At 45.5% G+C, this 12689-nt stretch overlaps 1 protein-coding gene across 4 annotated transcripts in view; it reads right to left on the bottom strand.

The window, feature by feature from the left end:
* LOC104131883 (S-adenosyl-L-methionine-dependent tRNA 4-demethylwyosine synthase TYW1) overlaps nt 1-12689 on the bottom strand; it is a 119442-nt gene that overhangs the window by 106067 nt on the left and 686 nt on the right. For all 4 annotated transcript variants that reach the window (XR_004842790.1, XM_009645099.2, XM_035900542.1 and 1 more), the window contains exons 2-6: nt 11925-12065; nt 11280-11381; nt 10287-10481; nt 9210-9491; nt 7898-8017 (exon numbers count right to left, since the gene is read on the bottom strand). Coding sequence is in view for 3 of the 4 variants with exons in the window: in XM_009645099.2 (XP_009643394.1) it covers nt 7898-8017; nt 9210-9491; nt 10287-10481; nt 11280-11381; nt 11925-12065 (840 nt within the window). In the remaining variant the exon portion in view is untranslated. The remainder of the gene's footprint in view (nt 1-7897; nt 8018-9209; nt 9492-10286; nt 10482-11279; nt 11382-11924; nt 12066-12689) is intronic.

Here is a 12689-nt window from a genome sequence, read left to right as displayed (position 1 = left end):
TGTTGTGGAAAAGCCAGCCCTGGTACCAAAGCTGGCCAGACTGCAGACTGCTATTTTGTATTAGAAATTCTATAGAATCATAGGATGCTTTGGGTTGGAAGGGACCTTTAGGGTCACCCAGTCCAACCCCCCTGCAGGGAGCAGGGACACCTTTAACCAGACCAGGTTGCTCACAGCCCCATCCAACCTGGCCTGGAATGTTCCCAGGGATGGGGCCTCCATCACCTCTCTGGGCAACCCATGCCAGTGTTTCACCACCCTCATTGTAAAGAATTTCTTCCTTGTATCCAATCTAAACTTACCCCGGTTTAATTTAAAACCATCACCCCTTGCCCTGTCACAGCAGGCCCTGCTAAAGATTGTCCCCTTCTTTCCTCTAGGCCCCCTTTAAGCACTGAACAGCCACAATCAGGTCTCCCCACAGCCTTCTCTTCTCCAGGCTGAATAACCCCAACTCTCCCAGCCTAGCCCCATAGGAGAGGGGCTCCACTCCTCAGATCAGTTTTGCAGCCTTACAAAAAAGCCCACAGAAAGGCAGACACCCAGTGCACGCTAGCATCAGCGAGCAGCAGGCGGTTCTCATACCCACCTTCACTGGTCTTCAGAATTCTTACAATGCAGGAAAGCATCTAACCATAAAAGTGTTAATACAGATTATGAAACACTAGGATAAGCATCAAGCAGAAGAGCTCCACAATTTTCCTAGGACCATGAGAGTCCCAGGCACAACTCCCCAGTTGGGTTAGTCTTTCCAGGAAGACCATTTTGCCAAAACCTGCATGCAAGATCCCAATCAGCAGAAGTCAGTGCTAATGAGAGCACAGCATGGCAAAGCCCCTATTTGCACTTTCTCTACCTGCCACCTCCCTGAATGGAAGCTGCATACCAGCCTTCCAAGCACTCAAGTTAACCGTTTTGGTCTGTAGCCCATTCAATGATGTGCACCAACCAGTTTTTCAGAAATATTAGATGAGAGGCCACAAGATCATCATCAGAATACATTATTAGCATCAAAAGGAAATTGGCTGGTCTCTACCAAAATCAATCTTCATTGACTAAGATAACGTGAACCAGTCAATTAAGAAAACAGACCAAGACAGATATCCAGAAGCCCTGCAGAGCATCCCTCAAGACCCAAAGCCTCACTTTCCAAAACCACAGTCCAAAGAGTCAGAAACTACTTGGTGTTTCATCCTCCCAAGGGCGACACAGCGCAGTTCCACGTGCACAACCGCACAAGCTGCTTTTCCAGCAAAGCCTTGTGCTTCACACCTGGGTCTCTTCTGCCCACGTGTAGGTGATATATAACAGCACTCCTCTTTCTAAAATACCCATGCATTCTTGTTTCGGTAGCGCTGATCATCACAGGGACCCAGCCCAAGTAAGCTGGGTCAGACTGAGCCCCTATGTAGGAACTACTTGCTAGCACAGATACAGACCCAGACTGCCTTGCCATGAACCATGGGCACAGGGGCTCCAGCCACGCCAGTGTCAAAAAGGAACATCCTTTCCTCTTGCAAAATCTTAACTGTGCTATTAGCAGAGAAATCCACAGCATCATTTGGCACACATGTAAGCGCTCTATACAATAGAAAAAAGGTTGTCATATTACAGTGCCCAGTTCCTTCTGTAGATCTGAGATAAGGCTACTTAGACTCTCTTATGCCACGCTCTTCTGTTCAGAAGGCATTTAATAGGAAAGGTTCCATCTCTTCTGCATATCCACACCTAGCAAAATGCAATCCCTATCTCAAGCCAGCCCTCTGCAACCAACAGCAAGGAGGACATCAAATTATCAGCTCTGACATGATCAAGGACAGGTAGATGCTTTGCCTGCTTTGGCAGCCATGTATCAACAAAGGAAGCAAAGCTGTGGCTCACCTTCTACCAGGAAAAAAAAAAAGCAGCTCCCACTGCCCATAACGAGGGCTGCCCTTCACACAGAGGGGCAGGACACTGAACAAGACAAAGATGCATAATTTTGCAGTCAAGAGCCACTTACAACCTATACTGACTCAGAGCAAATAAGGTTTGATAGGAAACTGCGTGTGGACAGGCTTGCTGCCAGCCGCACAGCTGAACAACCGATCTGCAGGGTCTGCCTAGCAGAAAGTGGATGCATTTACTGTGCCTCGTAACACCTTACCCAAACAACACATTTATTTGGCAACAGATGCTGTGCTCCCACAGGACACCCTTGCTCTGCTCTCTCCTTAGATACAGCAACAACATTAACGGGCCACTTCCTCCATGCTTCTCCCAGTAATTACCATCAGCAGATAATTACTCTGTGCATTGATTTGTGGACTTCTGCTCAACTGTGTTATTTGGCTGGCAAGAACCTTAAAAAATGCACAGGAAAAATAAACACCTGAGAAATGCAGCACAAAGTTTGGAAGAAATGGTAAGCAGATGGGCTGGAGTGCTGTAGGCTAAACCCTGATCATCTCCAGCAACAGCTGTGGCCAAGAAAAGGCTGCAAAAAAGAGAGGAAGCCCAATACATGGGGGACTTCAGACTTCCAGAATTTTTTATATCTCTCAGCTCTGCTTCACTACCCATTTTCTGACTAATTTACAACAGACTGAAGAACAGCAAGGGATATGGGATTTATGACCCAGGGCAAAAATAAGAGTCTTCATTCATAGATCTCAAAGCCTTTTAGAAAGGCTCGTCAAGGAAGCCAGTATCATACCACACGTCAGACAGAATGTCCAGCCAGAGGTTACCTTTAAAGTATTTTGTTCTTTTTTTCCTTCTTTTCATTGGGTACTCCCACGGCAAGAAAAGGCAAGCCTCAAGATCTCTTGTAATGTAGTTTATGAATTGTAATTCTTTTCAATAGCCAAGGTTTAGAGAAGAAAGGTTTGAGCACAGGAAGGGTGAAGTGTCCCCGTGACAAATCCAGATTTTAATGCTAGAAGTAGTCTCCAAGCACCTAAATGATATTTCTTAAAGCTTATTTTAGAATGTAGGATCACACTGAATTCTGAGCCAGAGTAGCAGAGGTCAAAATCTAGCCCAGAGACTGAGCTGTTGCAGATGAGAGCACATCTTCCCTACAGGAATCTTTCACCCATTAAAAGTTAGAGAGAGTTTTTGGAGAGCTCTAAGTGTGCACATCATTTATAGCTGTCTCTAAATTGTGACAGTTCAGTACCCCAGCCTTGTTCAGTTCTGTTAAAACATGTCTAACAATCCTTGCATACTCTAAAAACTTTCTGCCTGTAACACAAAGTTGCATGCAACACTTTGTCTGTAAATCTTGAACATTAAATACTTTGTATCTTAACCCTCGCTGCCCCGTTTCAAAATAAAACTCCAGCCAACTTCCTCATAAGTTTCGTCACTCAGCATGAGCAAGGTTTCACCTTCCACAGCAGTCACGTGCTCACAGGGCTCTTGTAAATCACAGCACCCGCAGCATTTCCGAATCCCAGTGGTGGTCAACAGCCGAGAGAGGATGACTTTTTAGGGAAGAGTGCCAAAGGGGATCAGGAAGCCTCCCCTGTGCCAAACAAACATAGAAGTAACCAGAAACTTCTTGAACATGCTCTCCAGGATGTATTTTGTATTCCTGTAAACTCTGTCTCGGTCTTGCTCTTCTACACACACCCCTCCTCTGTATTTACATTGCAAATGTGACTATCGGCATCATCAAACTTTGTTTTAGAGAACATGAACATTAATCTCAAAATTGTGTCAACAAAATATGCCCATTTGATTACTTCCCAACCCATCCAAAAAAAATCAGAATATTATTATTACTATTACTCATGCCTGCAGTTTATAAATATGAAGGTTAATAAAGCCATTTCATTCCCTGGGAACAAGTCTAGATTGATCTTCCTAGTTTATCACAATCTCCCAGCTGTGGGAGATAATCTATGTTAAGGAACAGTGTCCCTATGATTAATAGCAGTCTTGCAGGCCAAACATACCCATTAGATTTCACATTTTATCTGATAAATACATTTCAGGGGAGTAACTTTGGAGGACAGGGAAAGTGTGCCACAACTGTAGAACTTAAAAATCCATTTTAGTTATTAAACCCACTAAGAACAACTGCCACCTTCTGCTGCTACATAAAAGGAATTTGGAGAACAGATCCAGGTTCTCAGCCTAAAAACCAAGGAGCTGGAAGGGCAGTAAATGCTCAGAACAGGCTGGATTTTAGCAGCTACAAAGTAGTCATCACCACATAGGATGAGATTTGGTAAACAAAGTGTGGAATTTACCTTGGTATCAGCCATCATTTTGTATATTTGAATGATTTCCTGTTGCCACCCAACCTTGTGCCAATTTTTGTGCTCAGATTCAGTGTGCAAAAGGCACCATCACCTTGAACCATGTGCCTTTACCCTCAGCAGCCCTTTAAAAATCCACCTCTTCTCCAAGGGAGAGTATGCAATAGCTACAACTCTGCCAGGAGGAGAGGTTTGGGCATTCACCCTGAACTCCTGAATCCATCTGCCTGATCCAGATGACTGTAAGAATGCAGTACCTGCCTCAAGCCCTTTGACAATACTTTATAAAGTGCAATGAAGCTGCAGCATATGGGGGCTGGGGGGGAACAACACCATAAAACAAAACTCAGCCTTGATTTCCATTAAGTCAAGCAACAGGAGATGGATGCAAAATTAAATTAATATCACTTGCAGAGATGCGAGCAAACATTAGCTACACTCGCCTCCACAGCCTCACTCTGCCATCCCATAAAAGGCAGGACAACGAGGAATTATGACTGTCTGTGACTGCACATCTGTCTTATCTGCTGGTAATTCTCACACAGGCCTGCAGAAGAGATCAAAGCTGGACCCTAAAACGTTTCAAATGATATTGCACACAGCACAACCTGCTGTTCTATCTCCCATGTGCAGAGGAGTTAACACACAACACTGACATCCACAAAAGCCGTGCTGACAACTGCTAGGCACATTTCAAGTCCAAGTAATTCAGCATGTGAAGATGTGTCTGTGATACAACCCTGAAAAACACAAGTCTTCTTCAAACTTGCTAGCTTATATATGGGTATATCAGATGCAAAAACCCGAAGCGCTTGCCTGCGTTGGTAGGGATTGCTGCAAGACAGAGTACATCACTGTAAAACAAAAGCATCAGGCTAATTTTACACAGGTCAGCAATCTGTTAGAGGGGAAAAAAATGGCTAAAGGGACAATGCAACTCATCTGGAAAAGAAAACTTCTCATTGCACAAATTCATAGCCACTGAAGCGAGGATGCGACAGAGATGCACTGCATTTAAAAACTGTATCTTCCCGCCTGGGAAGAAGAGCGCCTGATCATGATAAATTACTTTCATAAATGCAGATCATCCCGTTCTTTCATATCTAGTCTTCAACATTTATTTTTGTTATAGCAAATAACTGCACCTAAGGGATCATTTTACAATTGAAGTGTTTGCATAAACCTGTTGCAAGTCAACATGCACACCCCCCAGGAGATTCACCACCAAGACAAAGTCATCCTTTCTCCCAGCTAACAATACAGATAGCCATCAGTCCAGGCTCCCTCATGAAATATTTACACAGCTATATCCTGCTATCGCTCTGGAGACAACACCCCCATTTGAGAGAACTGAAGATTTACATCCGAGTCACCACCATGGGCCCTTTCTCCATTACCTGCTCTAGTTACAGAAGCATGAAACTAGAAATGTAGATTGCAGCTAGGCTGATCAACCATGCAGAACAGCAATAAAGGGGCCAGTAATGAGAACTACATCACCAAAGGTTTCAAAATTAATCCAAAAACCTGGGACGTGACTACAGCAGCACAGTTCAGAGGGCATCAGCGACAAAGAAAGGCTGATCCCCAGTTTTAGGGCCTCCTGTCTCATCAGCTGACAATCGTTCGTATCTGAAGGGCCAGGACACTTCCACGCACAGTAAGGCTGTGCTTCCAGTCCCACACCAACACTTCCACTCTCAGGATGGAACCATTTCCAAGAGGGCAGCATTCAGCTGTCATGGACAGGACAACCACTTGCCATCTCTGAGGAAAAGGCAGCAGACCAAAACCTGCAGCTTCAAACTCCAAACAAGCATCTGTGCTCAGACAGCAGCTGTACCACAGATCAGGGGGCTACTGAGATCAGAGCCACAAGAACCTGATCTACACAGAGACTCTTGCACTGCTGCAGCAACTTCTATGTACAACATACAGGCCTCTCACCACTCAAGGGGAGCGACAAGAAAGCTGAGGAGAAGTAGTTAATTGTTTGAATCATGCATCAGCCAAAGCCATAGACAGCAACAACTTCACTGCCTGTGTATAAAACCATATTGCATTGACTTCAGCCGTGCTCACTACCAGAGCAACAAGCATGAGAAGTCAAAAGCAGGAAGGATTTTATTGCTGTGCTCACTTTTTATTCATGAGCTGGGCTATGATGTATGGTTTTCCTGGTTTACATCACTCTTCGATCACAGTGTTGCCATACTTTGTCAGTCAGTGAAAACTCAGTGCCTAATTTTTCATAAATGCTGGCCGACATCACCTCCCTTCCCTGGTCCAAATCATCTCCCAGGGCACACTGCTGCAGGAAACACATTTCCCTTCTTGCCAATGACCTCTAGTGGTGAGCCCATGCAGGAGAGGACCACAGCACAGCTACATCTGGAGAAGAGATCGATCCTTTCTCCCTCCGACCAAGGAAAGCCTAACAGTTCACCCATCCTTCTCTTGCAAGCTGCAGTGCACAAGTTGATAGAAGCTCAGGGAGGGGGGTACACACTCAGCAGCATGCCTTGCCCCCAAATCGGTGGGGCCACTCTCCTAGCATCATTGTTACAAGCAGCAGGAAGCGTTTTGCCTCCTTCTAAGGTGAGGAACACATCATGCTCCCTGTGCAATCCCCTTCCCTCCTAAGCACACAGCCTCCTGCCTGGCTTGCTGTAGCCCAGAGTGTCACCTTGGCTCTGACTGCAGTGGAGATTGTCAAGTTTCAGGAAAGAGCTGTGAGAAGTCCATGCTGTAGAGGCACGTGAGATAAGTAAGGTGTAATTACAGACAGAGTTAGGCTTGTTGAGAGGGGAGTGGATAGCAGCTCAAGGGTTCACGAGGAAAGACAGCACCACAGAAAGATCACTAAGGGAGAAAAACAGTCAGCACGTGGCAACACAGTACAGCACAGGTCTGTCCTGGGGCCAACTCTTCCCCTCCCAACTGCATGGCCAGCAAATAGTGTGGGGAGCACACTAAGGCTTAGCCTGGTAGCTATTATAGCCTCACTCCTTTTTGTGTGCTAACCAAATAAATGAGTTTGGTCTATTGTGTTTGCATACTCTTTGAACACAGAAAAAGAAACATGAACAGAACCACACAGAAACAGAGATGGCAACGCCCTGAAATGAAGCAGGATCACAATTGTCTCCGACAAGCTCAGCAGAGGTCAGCTCAAGCTCACTGCCTTGCTCTGCACACATAGCACCTCACCTTAGGGCAGCAGCAAGACACAGAAGCTCTTGCAGCAGTGCATTACCACTCCACTAGCAGCTCTGCTCCCCAGCACAACACACTAGCACACACACCTGCATTTCAGCTGATGTACCCATAGGTGGACAGAGTAACAGGATTTGTGTTTAGACACTGGACTGTGAATCACAGCGGCAGAAACGTACATTCTGATCTGGATGTTGGCCATGGAAGTAATTTCTCTCAGACAGGTCACCACTGCAGCATTTGCTCAGTGAACAAGGCAGTTAGCTGGTAACCATCTCCAACACACCTCCCAAGTACAGCTTTTTTGGGACAGGTTCTCCCACAGCTCACATTTTACTCTCCCTCTAACTAGACCCTACAAATTTGAATCCAGTAGGCAATTCAACGGAGCAGTGAAAGACCTGACAGTTCTACACTCGCTGTAACAGCAGTACCTTTGCTTTCTTCATGTAGCTCATGATATTGCCAAGATCTTCAACATCGATGACAGAATTTGTGCCTCCAATTTCCTCAGCATCAGCCTCCTCCTCGCTACTGGTTTCAAACTCCTCTGCCTGTGTAAGAGATCAGAGAAAAAAATAGGAATGTATCTGAACGTTAAACACAACACCTTTATTTATGCTAACCAGTGAAATCAGCTGTCACAATCAGTAAAGACTAATGAAAAACAAAGAATAGTCTACCAATAACATGTAAAATGTATATGGGATGCATTTAAACTCAGGGCTCTTTAGCAGTGTGTATTTTGAAGGGCTCAGTAGCACAGACCATCTGAAACTCAGTCCAGCTATCCTGCCTCCAGATTGCTCCATTCTCCTCCTGTGCCTATCTGAGCACGAGGAGCAATACAGAGGAGTCCAACTCCCACCACATACTGTGATGATTTGGAAGCCTAAACCTCTAACTCCTCCAAGTGCCCCTGTCTGAATGAACAGGGAGTGAGAGATCTGCCTTCCAAGTCAAATTCTTCACAGAGTAGAAAAGTTGTCTCCCTTTCTGTACACAACCAAGGTACAGCACAACAGCACTGGGGGAACAGCAGGATTTATTCCTCTTGTTTCTGCGCCGGTCAACACACTTAAACCCACACAGCCAGAAGAGCCCCCATTTTCCTACAGCATTCAACATGGCCATAGCAGTCATTTCCAACCCACAATAAATGTTTGCAGGGAGGATTAAAGTGCCATAGCAGCTCTGACTTTTGCACGGTAGAGCAAGAGAGAGGATTTCTTTATTCAAAACCTGCAAAATGACACACAAACGATTACAGGCAGAGACATTCAGAAGAAATACAGGACTTGCTCAGGTAACACTCCCCCAGTTGCCTTTGGAAAAAAACTTGGGATGCAGGCAAAGCACCTAAGCTTCAAGTTGAAGTGGAAGCAGATTAACTGCTCACAGGGAACTAAATGCTTCACTTGGCCATGAGAAAGCAAAGACTGATGAGAACCCAGACTGCTTCCCTGGAGCATTTGTCTCAACACATACCTCCCCCCATTCCAGGGCAAGACTCCCTCATCATATAAATGCCACCTAGCCAAGGTCCAGCACTATTTGGTCCTTCTTCTTGGATGGCTTATTCTACCTGTTATCTGCAATGGGATCTGATCCCTCTTCCCCCTCTGCTTCACAAAGAAGCATCAAGCTCCCACAGCACCGCTCTGGGCTGTAGGAGGAAGGAAAAAGTCAAATAGTGCTTCAAGGGGCACTAAGCCAGAAACAAGGCCGCAGAGATTTGGGCTCTACCTCAGCATTCTCATATTCTGATGCCCCATGTTCACGATCTGAGCTCTCTTTGCTCTGCTTCCCTGGAGACTTGCATTTCCCCTTTTTGCACTTCCCACTGCAGGGCTTCTTTTCCCCTCTGCAGAGCGCCTGGAGCCGACTGAGGAACTTGGCTTTCCAGGCTTCAAAGTCTGCCTCAATGCTGCCATGTTTACTCTGGGCCACGTTGCAGTCCCCTTCAGCACGAGTCAGGATACGGCTGGCACTGAGCATCCACAGCCACCTGTCAATATTTCTTCCAACCTGGGATAGGATGAAAGTTAGAGGGAAATTAAATGAAGCCCAACTTCAACAAAGCAGGCAATTAAGAAAGCAAGGATCAAGCCTGGAAACAGAGCTAATGAGCTGCACAGGACTGCATGGCAGGGACTTCTGGACTCCCTCTCACCCACACGGGCACAGGTCAGTCTGAACACCACCACACACCCCAAGGCTCCCATCTGAAAACACCTCTGCTATCACTCTGATGTAATAAGAGATGAGCTCTGGGAACAAGCTTCTTTGTGAGATGGTTGTTGGTCAAAACATCCACACGTACCATGTTTCATGTGGCCCCCCCAGACAAGCATAGCCTGGTGACAAGCCATGCCATTTTTCTGACTGACACGAAACTAATTTCCAGCTATTTCCAAGATATTGTCATATTTTACATCAGGAAATAAAGCTAAAATCCACACAGTACAAAGTACATAAGAGACAAAAGTGCTCTAAACTAAAAGGCAGCAAGTGTCTACAGTACTGCACCCTCATGCACCGATATAAAGCTTTCAAAGATGGGTAATTAACCCAGTAAGGATTTACGAGATGTATTCCTATACCTCCCAGATTAATGCAGTGCTGATGGGGCTCCTTTCCCATTTAAAAGGGCAGCACAATTGCTTCAAAGCGGCACTGCCTGTGCCCTGAACCCTAATCAAGCCCACACGACGACTGCAATTCTCACACAAACCACCAGTGTAATTCAGTTTTGTAGCATTTAAGAAAGCTTAGCCTTTCAGAGGAGCAGAAATCAAAGAAAGGTGCCCAGGAGATACTTACTGTGTTGTAATGATCAACATAAACTGAGTTTCCCAAGCCAAACACAGCATATCTCAGGCCTTTCAGATACGCCTTGCCAAAGCGGAAGTCATTCGCAGCCTCTTCTAACCACTTGCAGAACCACGCTGCACTCTCGGTTGGCTGTCCATCTGTGTACGTAGCTACCAAGAACACACAAATGCTCCTGCTGCTTGTCTAACAATATAAAGAGAACAGAATAGAAAAGATCACACATGTTTTCAGACCACTTTACATCAGGAAGAGAGCTGTAGCACATCGACAGATCCAAGAAGTCAATAGACAAGATTTTTGCTAAGCAGGTTAAGAATCTTTGGTGTGGGATGCTGCAGGTGATAATCCCAAGGGTGGTGAATGGCCATCCTCCCTGCAAAGCCATCTGACACTAGCCAAGATCAAGCTGCCTTCCCCCTTCCTAAGAGAGACATGGTAGTAAACCAGAACCAGACACCTACCTTCCCTACCCCCACCAGCTTCTTGACCAAACCCTTGCAGCGATAAAGTCTCCCGTGGATTCAAAAAGCAACTATCAATATTTACAGAAGATAAAAAAAATCATCAATCTAGATATGCCTCCTGAGAAGTTTCTAAGTCTTTGAATGCTGCAGAAGTATCACACTATCTACTTGTTCTGGCTTTGAACCCTTCCCCAGGTGTACGCTGTCAGAGCCAGAACAGGGGGACCTGGCACAGCCTCTGACATGTAACTCACACCCGAGTTACAGAACTAGCTCATACAAAACCACTGTCAGTATCAAAATACCCTACGTGATCCTTTCCCAGTAATTTTCAGAATTCAGTTATTTCCTGCAGAGGGTTGGTTGATGGGCTATACTTGCTTACAAGGAAGGGAAACAATTTTCAGCACAGCTTCAGGGATTTCCAGGATAACAAGACAGAAATACAAGAAAGAAAAGAGCCTTCACAATCCCAGGGAAAGCTTGTATTTATTATTCATACTTATGATGTACCTACCTCCTCTGCTAAACAATCATCTGGATCATAGTCTCCCAAGCTACTGACTTCCACAGGCAAATTAAGGGCAATAACTGCTTCAGCCAGACCTTTGGCAAATCTCTGAAAAAAAGCGTAGAAAGTTATCAATTACTTCAACCCAGCTATCGTAAGGGTCAAACAAGCCCTGCCATGGCCAACAGCCACAAGATGCCTCCCAGCACAGGAAGAACAATGACACGTGAGAACTGGACATGGGACCTATAATTCCTCACATTTAAAAACATGAAGTACACTGGCTGAAAGAAGAGCATTACATGAATTTTAATGACTAATGATTTTACATGCACACACAAATTAAATTTCTTTGAGAAAGAAAGCACCTAAACCACCAGTTCCCTCTAACAAGACCTGCTGGCAAATTAAGAGTATATTGTAAGAGTAAACTTTAAGCTTCATAATCAATGTCTCTACTGCATGCTCCAATTAAACCAAGGGAGTAATTGTTATTTTTATGTCATTTCCACCTATCTTTTAATGACAGACAGTGACTTCTAATGAACATTCTGATGAACTTTCAGTACAGCATTTCTAAGGTGAGCAGTGTACTTGAATCTCAACAATACTTCAAAGCAACTTCAAGCATGTGAAAAAAGTAATTAATACCTTTGCTGTGCCAGTCTGAGACCCATAGAAAATCTTTACCCCAGCAACATAGACCTCCTTTGCCTGCAGGGTGGCATACCCATTCACTAGTTTGTCTTCTGTTTCTTCAGAAGAAGCTGGATTCCCATTGGATTTTTCACCCTAAGAAACAAGCACTGTTTCATTCAGGCCCTTTTCAAAGAGATGTTAACCCCATCTTCCCAAAAGCATTTAAAACACAAATCTTGTGACCAGACTCTCAGCACTACACAGACGCAATAGTCAAAGTATTTTAGCTTCTCACACCTAGAGAAACAGAGGAGTAACTATTGCCCTGAACTAGGCCATGCTACAATAAACTGAGAATCATTCAGGTTGGAAAAGCCCTTTAAGCTCATCAAGCCCAACTGTTACCCTAACCCTGCCATCCCACCACTGAACCCTGTCTCTAAGTACCGTGTCTGCCTGGCTTTTAAATACCCCCAGGGATGGGGACTCGACCCCTGCCCTGGGCAGCCCCTTCCAGTGCTTGACAGCCCTTTTGGGGAAGGGATTTTTCCCAATGTCCAACCTAAACCTCCCCTGGCACAACTTGAGGCCGTTTCCCTTCAACCCATCACCCATTCCCTGGGAGCAGAGCCCCACCCCCCCCGGCTCCCCCCTCCTCTCAGGCAGTTGTAGGGAGCAAGAAGCTCTCCCCTCAGCCTCCTCTTCTCCAGGATGAACACCCCCAGCTCCCCCAGACACTCCCCACCAGCCTGGGGCTCCAGACCCCTCCCCCGCTTC

This window comes from Egretta garzetta, unplaced genomic scaffold, assembly GCF_000687185.1.
Source record: "Egretta garzetta isolate BGI_Z169 unplaced genomic scaffold, ASM68718v1 scaffold108, whole genome shotgun sequence".
Lineage (NCBI taxonomy): Eukaryota > Metazoa > Chordata > Aves > Pelecaniformes > Ardeidae > Egretta > Egretta garzetta.
Note: the sequence above shows the minus strand (reverse complement) of the source record. Positions and strands in the feature narration are given on the sequence as shown.